This window comes from Chlamydotis macqueenii, chromosome 18 (assembly GCF_036417535.1).
Source record: "Chlamydotis macqueenii isolate bChlMac1 chromosome 18, bChlMac1.mat, whole genome shotgun sequence".
NCBI classification, from domain to species: Eukaryota; Metazoa; Chordata; class Aves; order Otidiformes; family Otididae; genus Chlamydotis; species Chlamydotis macqueenii.
In genome coordinates, this window is record NC_141573.1 from 12,524,025 (window position 1) to 12,546,718 (window position 22,694).

At 52.7% G+C, this 22,694-nt stretch overlaps 1 protein-coding gene across 1 annotated transcript; it reads left to right on the forward strand.

Annotated features, from left to right (window-relative positions):
• Positions 1 to 1,908: 1,908 nt before the first annotated feature.
• ST6GALNAC1 (ST6 N-acetylgalactosaminide alpha-2,6-sialyltransferase 1) lies at positions 1,909 to 15,286 on the forward strand. The gene is given in 9 exon segments (XM_086762651.1): positions 1,909 to 2,039; positions 5,192 to 5,825; positions 9,828 to 9,996; positions 10,629 to 10,794; positions 11,172 to 11,310; positions 11,693 to 11,796; positions 12,380 to 12,469; positions 13,579 to 13,678; positions 14,097 to 15,286. Coding segments are annotated over 9 exon segments (1,704 nt in total). The 3' UTR covers positions 14,268 to 15,286.
• The last annotated feature ends 7,408 nt before the right edge of the window (positions 15,287 to 22,694 follow it).

The following is a 22,694-nucleotide window of genomic DNA, read 5'->3' on the forward strand; positions in this document are numbered from 1 at the left end:
CAGGGTAGGCGTGAAACCTGTTGACTGACTTTCCTGTGACTTAGAGCAGACATCTGCAGTTCTCTGTGTATTCAGTAACAGTGTGAGCTCAGAAGCTCTCAGCTTCTGAGATTTGTGGTGTTGTCAACAAAAGCTTTTTTTGTTATAGCTGAGCTCCAGTTTTTATAAGAGTTGTGCAAAAGCAGCCTATGTTGTAAGGAGCAATATGGCCATTTCCCCTTGAACTGTTAGGGTTAATATTTAACACTTCCCCATGAGTTAAAGTAGCCCTTTGCTGTAGCATGTAAAACCACATCTCTGGAACAGGTAAGCGTTTCTCTGGCTGTGGTGTTCATCTCTGCTAATCTTTCTGGTGGTGGGGAGATGGATTCTGGACTGCCAAAGTTCAATCTCCAGGCAGACTGCTGATTTTCATGAAGAGGAGAGGATGAAATTGTGGAACTTGGAATGGGGAGAGAGATTGTCGGGTGCTGCATGTCAATGGGAAGCAACATATCCCAGATCTGGATATGTTCATTGCTCAGATCAAGTGTAGTGTAAACCCCTAGGGTTGTGGCAGGGATTCATAACCCTGGGAGCATTTAATGTGCACATGGCGTTAGTGAAGCTTTGTTTCAACTGTCACCATTGATGAGCAAAGCCTGGTTGTACTGTACAAAACCCAAATGACCAGGGTCCCCCTAAGGGCACTAGTGTAGAGGGCAGTTGTCTGTCTGTCTGTGATGACATGATTCACAGACACAAGAAATTTGAAGTATATTTTGGTGGAATAAAAATTCAGATCTATTAGATGCTCCCTTGAAACCAACTGAATTTCAAGCTGCTGTCCTGTGGGGGTCTCCAGGGTGATCTAGTTCTTTTAAATTCTACAACTAGCCACAGACTCAAATCCATCCATGTCATGTTTTAGTGGTAAACTGACATAGTTATCATTTCCTGGCCACTCAGTGATCCCTGTGAAGTGATGAGGCAAGAGTTCAAAAGCCAGAAGTAAAAGACCAGTCCTAGAGTTGGTGCTGGAGGAAGCCTGACTGAGAGCTCACAAAGAGCAGCTGAAGAGTGTGTATTGCTGCTGTCTGTACAAGCAGAGGTGGCACACTCCTGAGCCAGCTTGGGAACCTGAGCAAGCCTGCGTGACAAGTTTGTCAGCAATAGCAGGGTTAGATTGTAATGGAGTTGGCACCTTTCAGACAAGTGAAATGCTGGATTGAAGTTTTTCCAGTTGCACTAAAGGCAGATCAGCTTTATTAGACAGGGTAACTCTAAGCCCTGTCCTGTAATGCTTTACCCAAGCGCTGATCTGCCTTTCAACACAAACTCCTTTATTCTAGAGTGGATTTGCAAGGAGTGTTACTTTGATTTGTTTCAAAGCAATTGCAAGGTAAAATGGATGTGTAACTAGCCATCAGCTTTTGGGGGCAGCGGTTGCTTCTGAATCGGAGCTACAAGCAAGTACTGTGTGAGGAAGAAAAAGATCTGTTTATGGCTGTGCCCAGAATCTTGCCTGAGCCCTTGGGCAACTGGTGGTCTGAAAGCTAATTTATTTGACTGTGACTGTAGCTAGTTCCGTAATTCACACAGTGTTCCCAGTGATGCTTCCACCAGATCAGAGGTAAAGGGTTACACCGGACTAACCTCCTTAAGGAATGTATAGAGAACTTCCATTGTTTGCAGTAGAAGGTGTTTCTTTCCCCACTCTGTGTTGCAATAAGCTTAGGATGATAAATGGGAACAGTGGAAAGCTGCTGTCTTGTCTGAAGAATTGAATTTGTGTGCGGAGTGTCCCTGAATGTTGGGAGAGAGGGTGTGCATGTTCTTGTAGGGAAATCCAGAGAGAAGGCCAGCCCACTCGTTCAACACACCTTTGGAAAGCACCTCTGGGCAGCAGAGCCTCTGTCGCTCTCAGGCATGTGGTTTTTCAGGAGAAGGCTTCCTAAAATTCCCAGAGCCCTCATTTGTCTCATTGTTTTAATACACTTTTGCATCTTCGTTGCTAATTTAAGCCCCATGTTTGGCTTCTTGAAGACAAGGATTTTCAGGTAAGAAACCTGCTTCCTTGTGATGTGCACTGTCTGCATAGAGTGCCTGTGCTCGCTTTCTTTCTCTATCTCTCTGTCTTTTTACCATGAAACTTGCACTTTTGATCTGAGTGAGATGACTACTTTGCTTTAGCAGACCATGTTGTATACAATCAGAGCACTGTGTTGGAAGATCCAGTCCAAAACTTGCTCCTGCTGGATCGCTGGTTTCCAGTCTTTCCTTGTGCAGCTGTTTGAGAAAGCGGCTTTTGCTTTAATGCTGCCTGTTTCCATACTTGGGCACTGCATAGTGTTTGCTTTTCCCGGTGGCTCCCAGAAGGACCGTGTTCAGCCCTAGTCCAGGTTGCATTGCTGGACATTGGATTGCGGTGGGGTACCTTTGAATTTATAGTGAGTTCAGCATCTGATTCCTCATACAAATACGCTGCACACTGGGAAACCAATGTCATGCAGACATGATCAATATATATATTATTTTTTTATATCAGTGATCAAGTGGATCCTACAGGAATAGGTGTGGAGGGAATTGCAGTGTTGACTGCCGTAAAATATCTCCAGCATTGTTGGCAGGAAGCACTGTCCCTTGCATGAGCACAGCAGATATCTGAGCCTTTCTCACCACGAGCATGGCTCACTTACCTGTTGGTGCCCTGTGCTGTGTGTAGGAAGCACTGCTCCCCACCTCCCCACCAGCCCTCATATGGTCCCAGCGCTCCCAGTGAGCTCATCTGGCTTGTTGTGGTGGGATTAGTTTTCAGGTGGGCCTCTGAGGGCTGATGCTTTGGGGGCAGGCAGGAGGGGTGAGGCTGGAACACCTACATCTCTTCTGGAGGTGGCACGAGTTTAGCTCAGCTTCAGTGACTTGAGACCAGACCTTGAGGACCGCTGTCAGTTTGGAGAGGTCAGGATCTGCGCAAGAGAGGCAGGGAGAAGGAAAAGGTCTGGAGAAGTGAAGTGAGTTGTCCTTGATCACAGCCCGTCAGTGGCAGAGCTGAGACAAAAGCTGGCTCTCCGTGCCCAGCTGCTGGAAGCCATTTCATTCTGCCTTAGTTTCGGATAATGGAAATGTCCATATTTTTGCAACTTAAGTAAAACACAACTAGGCGTGAGATGTGTGTGGTTGTCTGTGTATCGGTTCTGTTTCCGTACCTTTATATGCATTGTAAAATACACAAAGCATCATTTTCATGGCTTTATCCTCTATTTGTCCTAGGCCTTGTAAATGGAGAGGAAAATGACAGTAAATGTCACTGAGCTTCGGCAGTTGCTTGCCAGCTGGACTCTAGAGCCTGAAATTTGATGAGCTGCTTTGACCGGTTGTCTGGATTTAAAACGCTGATCAGGAGAGCCGGGTCCTGTGTAGGCACGAGCACCTGGCCATGTGGGTCTGACTGCAGGGAGCAAAGTTTTGGATGTGAAGGGCCCTCAGGTTTACATTTTGGTCTCTGTATGTTTGGCACAGTATTTGAAATTAAAGTGTAATAGAGCTGGGGTGGAATCTGTGCCCTGCAAGACAGCGAGTATGGAGTCTGGTGTGGGGGCCAGTTTGTCATCCTGTCCTGTTTCATTTGTCCTCTTCCCTTTAAATTCAAAATTTTTAAACATATCTCTGGATGACTTTCTGTTGTATTTTTAAGTTTTAAGATCTGCTTGAGCTACCTTACCCAATTTATCTTTACTTAGAGTGTATATACAACCCTCCCTCTTGGTAGGCAGCGAACAGTAACACGAGTTTACGCATGGAGCGCTGTGATGGAAAGCAGCTGCTGCGTACTTGGTTGAAACTGGCTAATGATGATGACGAGAGGTAGAGGAAGAGCTCATAGGCCATTTACCACAGCCTCTTTTTCTTAGAAATAGTGCTGGAAACGTTCAAGTATTTATCTGACAAAATTATTTTTAAAAACTTCCTTAGTTGATAATTTCCTAATCACTTTAATGAACGCCGTACCACTCTCAGGCTTCGGCAGCACTTGAGCCATTATCTGCGGCCTGCTATCTGCAGAGGTGCTTTTTTCCCATTTATCACCTCGGAAGCAATCCACAGCTCTCCGAAAGAAGTGCGTCAGAAGGGTGAGCGCTGAGTGTGAAGTCAGACTGCCACAACTGTGCTGCTTTATCCTGAAAAGCTTCGCTGTACATAAAAGCTCAGCTGCAGAAATCTTTCACTGTCGTTTTCCTGTTCCACCCTCCAGCCATGTGCAGATAAGAAAGAATGTTTGGGACAAACCCCCACCACTTCTGCCCTGCTTTTTTTTTTTTTTTTTTTCTGAGTTTCAGCCCAGTCTTGCTGCAGGTGGCTCTTCCTGCTGTTGACAGCTGTGTCCTCCTGTGCTGTCCTTGTACCTGCCTGTGCTTCTCAATCAGACAACGGGGCAGCTGCAGTATTAGAGGCAACTGCTGAAAATGCAGAGATTTTACATTTTTAAGCTTCAGCATGTATTTTAAGAGCTTCAAAGTGCCCGTCTTAAGACGGGTACCTGGCGAGTGCTGTGTGATGCTGTTGCATTAGCTGGCTAAGGGGGACAAGGAGAGGAAAAAGTGCCTGTGCCCCCAAATGCTCAAGAAATCATGTACAGTAAAGGAGTGAGTTTCAGCTGTTATTAGACTTCCTGACTGAGTTCTGGAAGATCTTCATGCTCTGTCGCTGAAGCACTTGACTCTGCTGGCAAAGAGGAGAGCCAGATGGCTGCCTTTGTGATGTATGCCATGTCCTGAGCTCAGGATCTCCAAAACAGTCCTGCAGTGCTCTGGGGACATTGCCAGGGGTCCTGCCCAGGCAGGGCAAAGCTGTTTGGTGCTGGTTTGCACACAGCCACACTGCCAGCATGGACGATTCATCAGCCAAGTGCTGAAGAGGAGTGCGAGGCCTCTGGGGTTTGCTCAGTGGGGATATAAGCGGAATTCAGGCCAGAATGGTGTGGGAAGTTGAATAACACTGGTGGTGAAGTTAAAAATGAAATGGAATTCATACAGCATCCTGCAGAAACTGTGTGGGAGTTGCCAAGACGAGTCCTCTGAGCGCGGTGGTCATGTGCAGTGGTTGCTCTGAAGCACAGAGAGGCTCAGAGTCAGGAGCACTAGAAATGGGCTGGAAGGTGTTCAGTGGAAGGTGTGTGTGATGTGTCTGCTTTTCCTTTGATTGCATTCAGGCAACCGAGCATTTTCCAGCGTGCCCCAGGTGTGCTGCAAGTGGACACCCAAGAACAACAGGGCTTAAGCCGTTCTGATAACGGGAACTCAAGGAGCTTTTTAAAGGTGACGCTGGGGAGAGACATCACAAGGCTCGAACAAGATACGGTTGGAAGGGCGCCGAGATGGGAAGGAAAGGAGGAGCAGAAGAAAATGACGGCACCAGTTGTGAGGGTGGAGGAAGCCAAAGACAACATGACTGTGAAACCACCCCCCAGGTTCAAGGGAATCAAGAAGACAACAGTGAAAACAGCCCCTAGGGTGCAGGGAAACAAGGAGAAAACAACAATGAGACCAGCCCCACGGGTGGAGGAAGCCAAGGAAAAGACAGTAGTGAAATCACTTCCAAGGCTGCACGGAGCCAAGGAGAAGGCAACATTGAAACCATCCTCTGGGGTGAAGGGAGTTCATGAGAACAACCTATTCAAAGACCAAAGAAAGCAGAAAGAGCCTCTTGCATCAATGAAAACTGTAAGACCTGTTCAGGCTGCTGCAGTGACACAAAAGAGGAAACTGAGGGCTGCTGACTTCAAGTCTGAGCCACGGTGGGATTTTGAGGACAAGTACCTGCAGGACAGCTCATCTCCATCATCGGTAGGTGTGATGGCTGTGTGTGTTCACCAAGAATTGTACCTCCCTGTTGACCTCCTTGTCTACTGTCCCCTGGCCATGCATGCCCTTTGCAGTCGAGGATGATCTCCAAGCTGGTAGGTCAACTCACTGGTATATGCAGGTGCTGCTGGAACCCAGAGAGGCAGGCCTGTATGTACGACCCAATTAGCCTGACCAGTCCTCCACCATGCTCCAGTGTGAGTCCTTACTGCAATTGCCTGCATTTCCATGGGTTCCTTTGAAAGTCAGCCCAAGCAGCCCTTTCTGGAGCTCAGGTGCATCAGAAGCTTGGGGGAAATCTCTCTCCTTCCGGCTGTGCTACAAGGTGATCCCACTCTTAGGTGCCTCGATGGGGGGACTGAGGCACACGATGCAGCGCAGATGTTCCCTGTGATGTGGCACCCTGAGGTAAGTTAGGTCACGCTTAGTCCTGTGATGCCTGTGGGCAGGCGTTAGGTGTCTGGTGATGTCAGTCAGTCAGGTAAATGTCAGTCTTCATCCTGTTTCTCACCCAGTCTCTTGGGACACTGAACATTTGCATTCCTGTGAAGACTCGGGTTTACAGTCTCCAGATTTGCCTTGATCTTTGTTTTATGCAGCCCAGCTAACAAAAACAAGCAGGGTCATGGTGAGGGAACAGGAGTCAGAATGCCTCTGTGTGCTGGTTCACCCAAGCACACATGTACCGAAGCAGGTCAGAAGCTTGGGCAGTGGTGACGCTTGAGCTGTGCTAAGGTGTGAAGAATGACGCTGGCAGTGATGGTGGGCAGGATCTCAGTGCGCAGGAATGGAGGCTTTGTTAGTTGCTTGTATTAAAGTCAAAATAAGGTCAAAGAAGAAGGGTTAGATGAGGATTGACAAATGTGTACCTGTCTGCTTTGGAGACAGCGGGGTGGGGACTGTTCCCGTTTTTAAGGTTTTCTGTCAATATTGGCGAAAATTCAAGTATGTGCATGTGAGCCTCATTTGAGAAATGATGGTTAAAACGTAACCTTTTTTACTGTTCTTGTGGTTTATTATCAACAAGAGGAGAGTCTTTTCCAGGTGTGGCCAATTCACCTTTTCCACCCTGCATGGAGACGCCCATAGTGAGCACGCAGATTCATTCCCCATGCCGAGCTCCACAGCTGAGATGGTCCCAGCACGCTGGGTTGCTATCTAGGATTTTCTTGCTTTGCATTGAACCAGATCTGGCTTTTAACAAGTCTTGCTGTGTTCCTCTTTAAATAGGAACAACTGTAGGCCTCGTCAGCACAGGTGAAGTATTTTGGTAGAGGTGAAGATGAGAATCTCAGATGATACTGTTGTACCCATCAAAGCAGTAGCACTTGCCCAGCTACAGCTTCAAAGTTTTCTTACAGATCCTGTTTGGGAGTGTTGTTCTATAGGTTAGTGCTGATCACCTCTGCCTGTGTAGGGGATATTGCTGATGTGATCTTCCAAAACCCTAGGTCTGGTGCCCACCATCAGATTGTCTTAACAGCCATGGAATTGAAAGCCTGTCTTTTTCTTTTGTTTTGTGCTGAATTCTTGTTTTGACCGTATTTTTGACCTTTCCTTTGTAACTATGAGGGTTTGGACCTGATTTAAATGAACTTTGAGCATCTCATAATTACTTGGGTGCAGGAACAAGGCCTTTAAGAAAGTCATAAACTATAGCAAAGTTCTCGTCAAGCAGGTGGGGCAGGTTGTGGTGCACAGTACTGTCTCTGTCTGCCATCTTATGCTGGTAACTCCTTGTGAAGCTTACCCAGAGCAGTTTTCCCTGGCACCCCTGTGGCTGGAAGGCTTGGACAGGCGGGTCACATTCTCTAGAGTGAGGAAGGTCTTTATGCATGGGTGTAAGTGACCTTTACACGCTGCACAGGGAGGAGGGGAGGTGTGGGCAGGAGCGCCTGTTCTAGGTCAGTGATCTAGATGAGCCATTTGCCTGTTTAAAGTCTCAGTGCCGCAATCTTCCACCATTGCCGTGGGAATGTAGATGTTGCTCCAGGGAACTGTGAGGGCTGCAGGCACCATGTCGTTCTGGTCAGACATCTCTTGGTGGAGCAGGGGCTGCTCTTGAAAAATTTAACCCCCTTCCCCAACCCCATGGTGCCCAGGATGCCCTGAGAGACATGCAGAGAGCAGAGGTAGATTAACTGGGCCAATAAAAAGTCCTAGGAGAAATTTTATTGTTTTGATGTTTTATTTTTGAATCTCTCTTCATTGTGGTATTGTGATACTGTTCCCCGTTGCCCATTTTGGCAGTGTGAGCCATTCTTTTGCTGATGGGATGTGCTCTTCAGCGTGGCATTGAGCCACTTGAGAGGAGTAGCTGGCCCCAAAGATATCTCTGTTATCCAAAGATCTGTGACTATTAAATGCAGAAATTGGCTGTTAAATGCTTGAGCTAATACACTGGCCCAGCCTTACTGCGTCACAGCAGAAGGGCCTGGCAGATGATCCCATCTGTGGTGCAGGCTGTGCACTTCTTCCTGGGCTTCCTGTGGTCTCCAGGCACCCAGAATACAAATGGGAGTGGGCAAATTACGTGGCTAAGAGCGTGTATGCCACATGAGACGGTGCCTTACCCCTCCTGCCCAGTGTTACAGCCTGTAGACAAAGTGGGGTTAGGTCACAGCACGTGCAGCCATCTCAGAACTGCGGAGCAGGAGCTGGCAGAGAAATCTCAGACAACAGTTCACAGCAGGAAGCTGAGAACATCCTCCACTGAGCTGAGGCTGCAGAGCGTCTGCGTGTGCAGAACAGCTGAGACAGTGCAGAAAACTCTTCCTCAGTATGCAAAAGAGGAGAAAATGCGCACAGAAGGGTCTTCAGTGAAGATGTGCATACAGACATCACATGTTGAGTCTCGCTCCCAAACCTGGTCTCTAATTCTACAGAGAGAGGGAGAGAAGCACTCCCACCTCCCTCATTTCCTACCTGATCAGACTTTTCTGTAGTTCCTCCGGTACTGACCCAGTCTAGCTGTGGAGGCACAACAAGTACCAAGCGTTGGACAGTACGAAGTACAGCTTGAGCAGGAAGGGAATGTCCCTGTCTCTGGATGTGAAATATGCTACAAGTGAAATGATGCCAACATGAAACTCTCCACAATGTTCTTCTCATTGCACTCTTGTTGTGATAGGCAGAGTGAGGCTGTCCCTAGGCTGTGACCGGATTGTCATCCTCACCTGTAGCAGAGAGCCCAGCTCAGCTGCGGAGCACATAGCAAGGCTTTGGCAATGCAGTCTGGTCGTTGCCGGGGACCTGCAGGTCCACTTGGTCTCCTGTGTTTTGTCCTTCACTGGGTATGTGGGGAAGATGTCTAAGAAAGTAGAGCCCAAGTGGACTCAGCGGTAAATCCAGCGCAGTGGAGTTGTTTGCTCTCCATCTGCACGCACAGCCTAACCCTTGCCAGCTGCAAGGAGACCCCTCGAGGACAAGCTGGCTTGGATTCCCGTCTCAGCCACGTGCTTCTCTGGGATTCATGTATGGCGTCAAACAAGTGGTTTACACACTTTTTCTTATCTTTAAAGGGAGTGGTAATGGTGATCTGATCTCGCATGTTCCTCAGTGTGTTTGCTGCAGTGCACTCTGAGGCCAGGACCCTGTGAGGTGTGCTGCCAACAGGGATGGTTAGCCTTATTTGGTACATTTAGGTTAGACTTATTTCAGGTATTAATTTGCAGGAGGTAATGAGATGCAAAGCCAGTAAAACGTGAGCATCACAGACCTGTTGTTCTGAAGAGGAAAGTTTCAGAGACTTGGAGTCACTCAGGCTTCCTTGTAGGTGACTTTCCACCAGCTAGTGGATGTAGTGCTGAAATTATGCCTCATGTTCACGATGATGGCGACACTGAGGGGCATAGATGATGTACCACTGGAATTTCTGTACTTCTTTCCAGTAGTCTCACACACCGGCACAGAAGCCCTGGCACTCAGTCACGCCTATCAGTTTCCTGATAGGCAGTCCTTATTGCTTTCTTTTTGTTTTTCAAGACCTGCTCTGAATCAGTGAAGGCCAAAGCTGCCAAGTCTGACTGGCTGCGAGATCTTTTCCTGCCCAACATCATGCTCTTCACGGACAAGAGATACTTCAATGGCAGTGAGTGGGACCGCCTGGAGCATTTTGCACCTCCGTTTGGCTTCATGGAGCTGAACTATTCACGTGAGTTGCTCAGGGCATGTCAGGATGGGACCATCTAACTCCCAACTTATGCCTAGTAGCTGGAGGTTTGCAGCATCTCCCTGTCACAGGCATCAGGCTAGGTGAATGTGCTGGTTTTGGCTGGGATAGAGTTAATTTTCTTCACAGTAGCTAGTATGGGCCTGTGTTACCCACCTCCCCCACCCCCCCCCCCCCCCCCAAGGAGTAGGCTGGAGGTACACAAGAAGTTGGGAGGGAACACAGCCAGGACAGCTGACCCCCACTGACAAAGGATATTCCACACCATGTGACGTCCTGCATATAAAGCTTGGGGAAGAGAAAGGAAGGAGGGGACACCTGCCTGCTGATGGGAAGTAGTGCATCAATTCCTTGTTTTGCTTTGCCTGTGTGCGTGGCTTTTGCTTTGTCCATTAAACTGTCTTTATCTCAACCCATGAGTTTTCTCACTTTTACCCTTCCCATTCTCTTGCCGCCATCCCGTGGAGGGGGGGCAGGGAGTGAGCAAGTGGCTGTGTGGTGCTTAGTTGCCGGCTGTGGTTAAACTATCACAGTGGGTCTTGTGGTGGAAGCTGTGGTGGTTTCATTGTGTCCATCCCGAAGACTCTTGATGCTCCACCATATTTGTTTCACAGTGGTGGAAGAGGTCATGTCCCTGCTGCCCCCGAATCCCCACCAGCAGCTGCTCCTGGCGAACAGCACCATGCCAACCTGCATCAGCTGTGCTGTTGTGGGGAATGGAGGAATACTGAATAACTCTGGGATGGGCCAGGAGATTGACTCCCATGACTATGTCTTCCGGTAAGGCGGGCTTCCTTCTTAGAAGATACACAACTAGGTTATTCTGGCTAGCAGATAATTATGGCTGGCTAACTTCACCTCTTTGAGTATTGCACTGACTGCCCAGTGCCAAAATGACTGATGGCAGGAGGAGATGGAAAACCAAAAAGGAACCGGAGAGTTCGTAAACATACAGGAAGAGCCTGGCTTCACAGATGAGCCATGAAGAGCCATCTCCACAGCAGGGGCTCTCCTGCAGATCAAGAGGTGTAGCTCAAAATGGGCCTGATCCTCCCTTCCTCCAGACCAGCGCTGTCTGTTCCTGTTATAAACATGGATGCAAGGGTTTTCAGTGGTCACCTGCTAACTCTGCTCCTCCGTTTGGTTTCCTTGGCCAGGGTGAGCGGGGCTGTAATCAAAGGTTAAGAAAAAGATGTGGGAACCAAAACCTCCTTTTATGGATTCACAGCCTACTCCCTGGTGTCCTCTCTCCAGATCTTGGGACACAGAGGGTTCAGCCGCATCCCACAGGGAGAAGTAAGTCAGGTCCATGCTGTATGCGTGCACCGCTTTCCTGGGATGCTGTTTGTCTGTCGCCTTCCGTTCTGATCTTGCCGTGCATGAGGAGCAAAGGCGTTAGCTAACACTTCAGCATTACTCTTACTGCGGGAACCTGCGCTGGCTTGGCTTGGAGTGAGCGTTCGTGGTGGCAAGCTGTGTCAGTCCTACTCCATCCTTCTGGCAGGTAGAAGCAGCTGCACATCAAATATTATCTCCGTTCTGCTTCTCTGGGATAGTTAAAAGCTGCAGACCAAAGATGTGTGCTCAAGAAACTCAGTGAGCCTAGACGCCTGCTTGCTTTTTGTTTTTAAAGGATGTATCTCTTGTGCTCTTCATTAATGCTCACTTGTGTTCTTAGCACGTCAGGTACATTCACTTCCTCGAGGGAGCTAGAGACTATGAGTGGCTGAAGGCTCTTCTGCTGAACAAGGACATCAGGAAAGGATTCTTGAACCACTACGGGTAAAACAAACTGGCCCCACCTCCACACCCTTCAGTGTGGAGCACTCTGTTGTGCCATTTTCCTTTCCACAGTGCTCAGCCCTGCTGAGGTGCAGGCCAGGGTAAAGCCAGGTTAAAGCCTCCCACCCCAGCACATTTGTCTGGAGAGATGTCGTGGTTTCCCCGCAGCTCTGAGCACTGCTGTAACCAGTACACCTCCTTCCCAGACATAGCTGATTTCAATGGTGTGTGGCCAGAGCTTGGAGAAAGCTTTGTGGTCCTCTAGGATGAACACATGCTGTTGTCTGGTCTGGTGTCTGTACACGGTGGCCTGCTCATGGATGAAGGCCTGGCTTCACCAGTTCTTGTCTGTACACACACCTACGCTTTTGATATCCCTGTCTCCTGTTGTTGCCTCTCCTCCCTGATCTCTTCCTCTGCAGTGCACACAGGTTGTGGAGACTTTGCCAAACTCTGGGAAACGTTGCAGAATAACTTCAGTGTTTGTGGTTCTTCTCTTATCGCCAAGTACATCAGGGCTGGTGCTTTCCAGCCGTGATGAAATGTAGGAGCTTGTCCTGAGTCCCCCCTTTCCTGTCCTTAGGCAGAGGCCCCGCGAGAGATTTGGTGAAGATTTCACAATGGACAGATACCTGGTGGTTCACCCTGATTTCCTCAGATACATGAAAAACAGGTGAGCTGGGGGTTTTGCTCTAACGGGCTTGCCTTTTCTGTCCAGCACCATCTCTGTCTGTCGCTGGACTCTCTCCTCCCAGCTCAGTCCCTTGTGACTGCACTTCAGCCACACCAGCAGACTGGGGGTAAGCTTCACCTGCGTGCAGTCAGTTAGAATTCTCCGTGGTGCTGCGGTGGGTGGATGTCCAGCATCTGTGAGCTGGAGAAGCAACAGCCATGGGACAGTTTGGCTTTCTGCATCCAGAAGAGGTTCTGGCAACTTTAGATACGGGAAGAATGTGGCTAAAGTGCCAAAATAGTTCTTCTAGTTCAGGACCAGCCTTTCATGCTCCCCGTTGCTTAGCACCTTGGAGGAAGGCTCTGTAACACCGCTTCTCTCCTGAGATCCCTTCTTGACTCGTTTGTACTCTCAGGCATGGAAATAGGTACTTCCTCAGTCTCCCATTTGCCTGGCCTGGCTGCTCCTCTTTGTCTCTCTGATCCTTTTCACAAGCCTGCTGGACACTGTCACGGTAAGATCTGCCAGTCGTGGGCTGCACGTGACCAAGAGACGCAGGAAGAGCAGCTCCTGTTGTGCCGTGCTTTGGCTGTGTTTGCCCTTCGGTCTCCTTGAGAGCTGAGTTGTGCCTTCTCTGAGGGAAGGCAAATGCAGTGCCAGATGGCTTGCACCTCCCTGCTCATTATGCCATCTCCCCTCTGACTTGGGTCCTTTCCAAGACCAAGAGGGCTCGAATGCTTTTTTTTTTCCTGGTGTGGACTCCTACCTTCCTAACAGCTGCTGGCATAAAACACTGCAGCTCCTAGCAGGTTTTCTGACCCTTCTCTGCACCTTTCCTATGGCTCATTTCACTCCTAAACGTGGATGTGGAGTAGGATGTAACAGGGAGCCTCAAAGCCACTCCTGTGCTGCAAGGCAGAGGACAGATTTAAGAGTAGCCTTTAGCATTCTAGATCCTTTAATCCACCCCTTCTTTAGCCCCACTGCCTCAGGACCTACCACTTCTGCAAGGAGGGAAGGTTGCACACGGGCCACAGGGGGACAAGGTGTGCCCAGCTTGAACCACCACACCCAGCAACTGCTCTGTGCTTTCTTCTCTCCTGCTGCAGGTTTTTAAAATCTAAAAGTCTGGAAAAGCCCTACTGGCGGCTGTACAGACCCACAACGGGGGCCTTCCTGCTGCTGACTGCGCTCCATCTCTGCGACCAGGTAAGGCCGGGATGGTTCTCCCGTACAGCACTGTCCAGATGGGGGAACGGGGTAACAGGGCAGAGCAGGGGTGGCTCCAGCCCTGCCTGCTATCTGCCTTGAGGGTATTTATGGGGGGTTGTCAGCTGTGGAGGAGCAGATTGAAGACAGGAGAAAGAGCCCCAAAGCAGTTCACGTAGAGGTTGTGAAGCCTGCTGTGGCCTGAGAGCCGTCCTGCCTCCCAGGGAGGCAGTGAGAGGACAGCAGGCTCTCTGGAACCAAGCTTCGTAATCTTCCAAACCCCCATGCAGGGTCACCCAGAAGAGCCCTGACTGGCATCCCTGTCCTGTGCTCCTTCCCGTTTGGGAACTGTGTCCTGTATTTCACTCAGTTCCCTGCCCTTGGTACATCTCCCCAGCGAGCCCTCCATCTTTCCCAGGTGAGCGCCTATGGCTACATCACGGAGGGTCACGAGAAGTACTCGGATCACTACTATGACAAGCACTGGAAACGTCTGATTTTCTACACTAACCACGACTTCAACCTGGAGAAGCAGGTGTGGAAAAAGCTTCATGACGAGAATATCATGAAGCTTTACCAGAGATCCTGATTGTGTGGCAGGGGCCATTGCCTGGGAAATCTCACCAACACCTCACTGGAATGGAAGAGGACCACCAGAGCCAAGGCTAGCTCTGGACTTCCAGGCTCATTTCATCCCTGCAAAGATATTTCCCTCCTTCAGCACCTCTATTCTCTCACAACATTTCTACAAATGTGCAAATGCTGCAGACCAGGAGAACAGCAAGAAAATGCAGCATGCCAACAAAGAAGTCCCGTCTGGCTGTGCTGTAAGACTGCTGCTGATGGTTGTAGGCCCTGGTACTGGGAGAGAAGAATCCAGGATGGATCCAGATAGCGTATGGTCCAGTGTCCTGCATCTTTATCCAGGTTTTTTTCTCTTTGCAAGGAGATGTTCCTCAGGCTGGGCTACTTCTGTTCTGGGTGGAGCCTCTCTGTTAGTGGTGCCCGTCTTGGAGCTGGGTGTGTTGTCTAAGCAAATTCCCTCAGCAGCCAGTGGGTGGAAGTGGCCACACAGATCCTGTCTCAGGTTGACTTGATTCCTGGAGGTGCTGCTCTCATTCTCCTCGTTGTAGATAAAAAGGATGGGCTGGACACTTCCAGGTGACAAATCTGAGAGAGGGTGAGTCTCACTGCTGCTTCGCAGTGTGGCCTCATTGTGACACATCTGAAGGAGCACCACCATCAGCTCCAGGGCAGGTAATGCTCTCTGTGGTGCAGCAGCCATGCTGGACTTGGTGCCTCTTGCTCTGGGGCTGCCCTGGCTGCAGGACATGCGAACGTCGTGTCGCGGTCCTGGTGTGCCAGCTCCCTGCTGAGCTGGGCTGTGGCACACTTGGCTCCCAGCTGTGCCAGGCGCGCCGTGTTTGCCTTCCGGCCAGGGGAGGCGGGAGCTCTCCAAGTCCAGCGGTGGCTGCCATCCGTCCTCGCTGCTGGCTGCAGCGCTTGTCCCCCATCGTGCTGAGAGGGGCCCGGCTGCAGCCAGCAAGCCTGCAGCGTGTTGGCCTTCTGAACAGGGTTTTGTGAGCAAAATAAATGGCACTGCTTTGACCAGGCTGGTTTTTCACGGCAGCCCTGTGGGATGTGGTTATTTAGTGTGCGTCTAAGACAGCTGCCTAAAGGCTGAGACAGCGGACACTGAGGCCAAGGAAGGGCAGGAAGGGGTGTTGATGAGAACCCCGCTGTCTGCAGGAGCTGTGTGCTGTGGGCACACCTGAGCATCCCCTGCTTGCTCACCACCTCTCGCAGGCCAGGGATCAGAGCTGGCCAGACACCTCCCTGAGGAAGTGGGTAACACCTGGCGAGTGTGTCCTTGGCCCAGCAGCTGTTCTCCAGGTGTATCAGATGCTGGAGACAAACGTGTGAGGGCTGGTGTCCCCATGGCACCACACAGGCAAAAAGCCACTTCCGATATCCAGGCAGGTCCAGTGCACCTCCCCAGGCTCATCAGGCCCTGGATTGGGGCCAGGCTGCACGCTGGCTGGTCCCAGTGGACCTGCTGTGGCTGTGAGTGGCTTTCCTTTTGTGCAGTGTTTCTGCTGGGGGCAGTGACATCTCCAGGGACCCCCGGGCTCCGAGGGAGGCATTTCAGTGTGGATTGTCAGCAGGGTTTGTCAGGCCTCATTTCCTTTGTCCCTTCTTTGCGCTGTAGAGAGGCCAAGCAGTTTGTTGTGTCTCAGTAAGCTTGTTTGCAAAGGACAGCCCCCCACTGAAATCTAAATGAAGAGTCTAGCTTATCTGGGAGAACGTGGAGCCTGCGTTGGCTACTCTGCCCGTACAAACCCCGCAGTGCCCGTGCGAGCGGGAAGTTCTCTGAAATGCACTGTGCCTCCGTTGGGAATGATATATGTATCCCCACATGAACCCCAGAGCTGTGGGAGCTGTTGTGGGCTTTGCAGCAGACCAGAAATCCTTCCTGAGCAGCAACACCCTCCCCGTGAAGGGGGAGCCCGAGGGAGACTACTCACCCTCCAGACCTGACCGAGGACAAACTCCTGCACCCAGAGCTCTGGACCCTGCTGGACATCTCAGCCCTCGCAGTGGCTGGGCACAGCTGGTGTCCCCTGGCCCCGGCCCTGCCGGCTCTCCCTGCCCAGCATTCGCTCGGCCGGGCTCTTGACGGGCAGTGAGGCGGCTTTGTTCCTTGCCGGTATGTCTGGGCCGTACGGAATTGCTGCAGGTTGCTTAGTGACCAGCTCCACACGGGTATTCTTCCTGCCTGAATAGGGCTTTTCTCTTCCCAAGAAGTTGGAAGAAGTTTCTCTTAGACCCTTCCCTTCCCCCTCCTCCTCTTTTGTTTCCCTCTCTGGGAAGCAGGATGGGGCTGAGTCCCACCGAGCAAGGGGACTGTGGTGTGTAAGGAGGCTTTGGGGATGGGCTGGTGCTCCCCAGCCTGCGCTTTTCCCCGGCACCTGGCTCCTGTGTGCGGCTGAGGCTTCCCAGAGTCATGGGAAAGAAACTTCCCGGGATGCTTTCCCCTCCAGGTGCTCCTGTTGGCACAGCTGAGGTAGTTTGGTGTTACCAGGGATGACCTTGGCTGGAGAAGGCCCTTTGCTGTGGTCTGGAGTTTCCCATGTCCTCTCTGGCCCCAGAAAAGCAGCTCTGACTGTTCAGGGCGTGGGCGAGTTCCCCACCTGGGTGCATGTCCCGGGGCGAAGGCGGCAATGCCGGGCTGTGCCGGAGCAGCCCCAGCCTCCCCAGCGTGGCTGAACAGTCAGTGCCATGGTGCAGGGCCCCCCAAATGTCCCCATCCAGGTCCTCGGGACCCGCAGGCCAGCAGGCTTGTCCCAGTGCCGCTGGGTGGCAGCTCCGGTCAGGGACCTGTCAGCACCCTGCGGTGGCTGGCACATCCAGGTTTGGCACAGGCGTGGAGGCAGCGCACGCGGAGGGGCCGACAGCGGGATCAGGTCTGGGGTTGGGAGAGCTGCCTCGGACACAGCGGCTCCTCATGTGTGCACACGATAGCCAGTGCCAGCGCCCAGCAGCGTCTTTCCCTGCTGCCAGCGGGGAGCTGCGGGATCTGCCAGATTTAAACAGAGATGTCTGATTTGAGAAAGAAATACACAACCGTGCTTCAACGTGCCTGGAACCTGCCGCAGAGCCCTGCTTCTTTGCAAAGCCATGAGTAAGCCGTTAGTACAGCTGTGCCTGTGTCCCCCCTGGACTCCTCAGGACTTAACAGCCTCTGAATATCCCCTGCCAGCTGTGGGAAACAACCCACTTGTCACCCAGAAGCTCTTGCAATGCCACCTTCCTGGCAGGGCTTTGAATGTTTGTTTGGTTTCCACTTCTTCCCTTTTTGCAGTGACTGCTCACCTGTCTGGCAGGAGCAGTGACCGCGTCCTGCTGCATGTTCGCGGGCACGTAGCTCCTCACTGGGGCCACAGAGGGGGACGGGGATGGGGACTGGCTGGGCTGGGGGACAGGGATGCCTCTCGGGGACACGCAGGCAGTGCTGAGCCCACATTGTCCCCACTCCTGCGCAGCCCAACTGTGCTCTCCGGGGCCTGAAAGGAGGAGGGACGAGATGGGTGCTGCACGGTGTCCTGGGGCTTCGGGTGCCTGCAGGTGCTGGCACCCATGACCCGACCCAAGCAGGTACTGGGGGGAGGCACTGCGTGTGTCACACAGAGCTCCAGGGCAGCCCCGTGCCATGGTGGCACATCAGATTGTCACTCCCGCCTCTCTTCTTGCCAGGCGAGAAACTGAGGCACAGGGCGGGCAGGGCTGGATGCCGGGCCCTGGCTTCCCCGCACGGAGCAGGTTCTTCTGCCGGATGCGTTGCTCTCAAGCAGCCATGGCTGACCGGTCGCTGCGGGAGTGTAGCAGAGGTATGTGCTGGCTCTAGGTCAGCACAAACCCTCTATGCTGTGAATTACCAGAGCTATTTCTGTTCCCCAAGTGGAGAGAGGCCTGGGGCAGGCCCTCAGTGCACGCGGGTGGGGGGCTTAGCTCCCCTCACCTCCCCTGTGTGGAACTTCTCTCTGTGTTGGGGATGTGGCAGCAGGGAAATCCAGTTGGACCAGAAAAACTATTGATAAGAGAGGAGGGAGAACAAGATAAAGGAGCCAGCCCAGGGCTTTGTTGTGCAAAAAGCACCAGATGACCTCCCCTGCAGGGAGCCCTGGTCCCTGGGTGTGGGGCAGGGCCCTGCGGGCAAACGGCTCCTGGGGGTGCAGCAGCCCCCGCTTCCCGTGCCAGAGGGCTCGGGCGGCCTGGGCTTCTCCGCCAGGCTGGGCAGCGGGGCCCTGGATGCTGCAGGGCTTTCCAGCTTGGCCTGACCCAGCCTTCGGGCTGGTAAATCCTGGAGATACGCTTGCTGAGTCCTGGGAACATCCCGAGGCTCCCTCCATCCCTCCGATGGCAGCCGTGCCACATAGGGTGGGTGAAACAAAGAATCATAGAGTCACAGAAGGGTTTGGGTGGGAAGGGACTGTTAAAGCCCACCCAGTCCAACCCCCCTGCCAGGAGCAGGGACATCTCCAACCAGATGAGGTTGCTCAGAGCCCCGGCCAACCTGGCCTGGAATGTTTCCAGGGATGGGGCATCCACCGCCTCTCTGGGCAACCTGGGCCAGTGTTGAAGTACTTTTGTTTCATGGGGACCGCACAGGCGAATGTGGTGTCCCTGGTGTCCCTCTCCCCAGATTTGGGTGACCAAGCCTGGCCCAACCTCTGAGCTGCATGGCTTTGAGGCTCCCCTGTTTCGGCAGACCTCAGGGACGCCTGCCCTGCTGAGAACGGGGCAGGCTCAGTCCATGTCTGCCCTGCCCAGGCCAGAGCAGCCAAGGGAGGGAGGCAGTTGTTTGTGTTGTGTCGCTCTGATTTCTGTGTTTCCCAGCTCGGCACCCCTCCGGGGCATAACCCGGAGCCTCGCAGGTTGCCTCATGCCCAGCGGAGACCGGATGGCCTTCAGACTGTGTGTTTGGCTTATCTCGGCCCCTGTCAACGGTCCAGGGCTGACCAACAGCGCTGCCATGCGCAGACATCTCTGCGATAAGAGCTGGGCTTGGCCCCGGCGACACCGAGGGGAGCGAGCCAACGTAAGCCACGTACTTGGCACCACAGCGGTGGTCCTGACCTACCACCTCAGCCCACGGCTCGTCCCCGCAACCTTCCTGCCTTTGCGAGGAGCAGGAGGGGACTGAAGGCTGTGTTTCCCCGGTGGGCCATGTCCTGCCAGGCGGGGTGTATCGGCTCGATTTCACTGTGCAGCAGCACCCCTCAGCCCCTCGCCCGCAGCGCGGGGTTGTGCGCAAGGTGGATGGGTAGAGCCCAGCGCTCGGAGCTGCAGCCGCCGTGGGGCCACAATGGGCACAGCCCTGAGCATCGCTGGTCCCGCAGCCGAGCGCTGCCACCACGCTGCCATCACCTGGCGTGGCATCCCTCCCCCGTGGGGCACCCTCCGTGCGGTCACTGCCGCACTCACCCCCTGGCTTTGGTTGCCGTAACACCTGAAAATCCGAGCGAAGTCCATCGGGGAGCATCCCCGGTAGTGCCCAGGCAGCGCGGGTGCAGGCAGGGCTTGGCCGGACCCCGTTTGTGGGGGGAGAGGAGGTCTGGCCAAGGCCCGCTCGCTGCTCTCCCCACCCCCCAGGAAGGGGCTCTGCGTCAGCCTCCGGAGACATCTGCTGATGAATTTTTCATTATGGGATGGCCTTCCCTCCGCAGGCAGCCATATGGCCCCCGTGCTCCCCAGCTGGGCTGACGCAGCAGCGTGTTCCTGGGTTCAGGGAAATTTCCTATGAGCAGATTTTTGGCACTTTCTTAAGTGCACCTCTGACCTGTGCTGAAAAAACTGGGATATGTAAATCCTCCAGGAGATCTTTGGAGATCTTTTTCTCCCAGCTGAACAGTTCATCGTAGCAAAGACCACAAGACTTCCCTCCTCCAAGCCACGGCCAGCAGCCAGCTGGTGCAAACTGTGCTGGTTTTCCTCCCGCTCTCCAGCCGTGTGGATGGCTTGGGTTTTGTTTCCAAGAAGTAATCACTGGAATAAAAAGCCCAGGCTAAAAATGATACTTGCTGGTTTTCACTGTAATTTCTTTTGTGTTCCCTTTCTAATCTTTGTTTGGCAGCTATCATCTTAAGAGGGTTTCACACTTCTTTAACTCCTAAATAAGCACCACTTAATTTGGGGGCATGGGCCAAATTGCACTTTAGCACAAAAAGCAAGTAGAGCAGATGAAGAACTGTGTATCATTTTCACCCCTTTGAAAAAAAAAACAAAACAAAACAGTAGAGAGCCAGATATCATGGAAAGAGAGAGAGGAGAGCGATGTGAAGAAACCAGCTCCTCCATCGCTCTTGGCGAATGCACCGAGGCCGTCGCTCGCTCACCAGCGTTTCCATAATTGGGCCGTCAATGTGTCCGGATGGCAAATTCCTGACTTTGCCAGGGTCACTCGCTCCAGCCCACCGGTTGTCCACCTCCAGGGCAGAGCCTTGCCGTGTCCTTTGTGACTTACTAGAACAAGTTGGTAATAATTAGCTGTGATTAACGAAGGGCCAGAGCCAGGAGCTCATGCGCCGAGGCGCCAGGTCGCAGCGAGCAGATCCGTCGGGTTGGAGCGAACAAGGGCATCAATCCCTGAGTCTCACACCAGGTGGGGATGAGCTCCAGGTTGGGGGACCTTTGAGCAGGACCCCAGGCTCTTGTCCTCCCCTCTGCTGGCCCTGAGTCTTCTAGACAATGCCAAACCCGCCTGCCACAGCTCCCCAGCCCCTGCACAACGGCGGGGCTTGTTCCCTGTGAGTATTCTTTAAAATCAGCCCGGCCGCCATCCCCCCGTGGTGACCCAGGTCCAGTGTCCACTCTCCCAGTGGGACAGAGCCAGCGCTGCCACCGCTGCCAGCCTCGGGTCGCAGACCTGCTCCCATGTTCACACCGGGACATGGCCACCGATGCAACCTGGCACTTTGTGGATGCCGGCACGGTGATGCCCTGCACAGCCAGAATTCCCAGAGGACCAGGGCTGGCAGCTGGGAGACTTGGAGTAATGCAAGCAAATGGAGGCTGAAGGAAACTCTATGAAATTATTTTTGCATTACCTTCCTTTGAACAAGCGGCTTCATTGGAAATGCGCCTGGGCAGGCAGGAGGGGAAGTGGAGTGCGGCTGGGTCTGGGGGGACAAGAAGTGGTGGGGAAAAGACAGCCAGGAACACAGCAGCGTGGGGGGTGCGTGGGCGGGACGTCGGAACCGGTGGGGTTTGGCCCCAGGACTCTGGGTCTGAATAATAACAGCGGGTGCTTGCGGAGCGGCTGGAGGTGGGTGACACGCTGGGGTGACACATCGGGGGTGCTCGGGCACAGGGCTGAGGGTTTGGCTGGAGCAGGGCCCACCATGACACTGCTCCCCGGCACTGCTGGCTTCCTAAAAATCCAGCCTGCCAGAAATCAATGCAGATCGACCTGAACTGCTTGTTTTCTGCACCGAGTCCCTTCCCCCGTGGTAACAAACATTTTGGTGTGCATATCCCTTAGGTCACCAGGCTGTTTGCTTTGTTTAGGTGATTTTAACAAAAGCAGTCTCAAAATATTCTTTCAAGAAAGAAACTGAAGCACTTCCCTTCCAAAAATGTCAAAATGCTTCATTCGGATTTCCCCACAAACCTCCCAAACCCGTTTTTCCTTTCCCCAGCCCAAAGTCTTTGTCGATCTCGGGCACAAAGCCCTGAACGGTTTTGTTTGCTGCAAAGCCGCGTTGGGAGGGAGCGATTCAGCTGGAAAGCAGGCAGTGTCCCCCCACTGCTCCCCTTTTGCACCACATTGGCTCCCACAGCACGGGGTCTGCCTGCGAGCGGCTCGGGGTGGGTACGTGCTGTGGTGCTGCCATAGAATGACAGAAGGGTTCGGGTGGGAAGGGAGCGTTAAAGCCCACCCAGCCCAACCCCCTGCCAGGAGCAGGGACATCTCCAACCGGATCAGGTTGCTCAGAGCCCCGGCCAACCTGGCCTGGAATGTTTCCAGGGATGGGGCATCCACCACCTCTCTGGGGAAGCTGGGCCAGGGTTCCATCACCCTCAGGGTAAAAAATTCCTTCCTCCTATCCAGTCTGAATCACCTCCTTCCAGTTTAAAACCATTACCCCTCGTCCTGTCAGGCGCCCCAGCCCGGCTTCACTTCGGAGCCCGGGGTTCCTGGTGAACTTGCAATAACCAGGCGATGCCTCCGACGCTCGGTGGCGGCTGCCCCGTGGGGTGGCCGGGTGCTGGCGTGGGCTACGCGTGCTGGCGGCGGTGAAGCAGCCAGTGCCGAGAGCGCGCGTTTGAGCCAAATAAGAAAGTTACAGAAAGAGGGAAGCTCCGCGCTTTGTGAGCTGTAGGTGGGTGGCATGAAAAGGAGGCAAAAAAAAAAAAAAAAAAAAAAAGAGCGCATTTCTCCGTGAGTCTGAGTAAATGTTTAATTCTCAGCTCGGAGAAAAAGCAGCTCAAAAGTGCTTTTTTTTTTTCTCAAGTC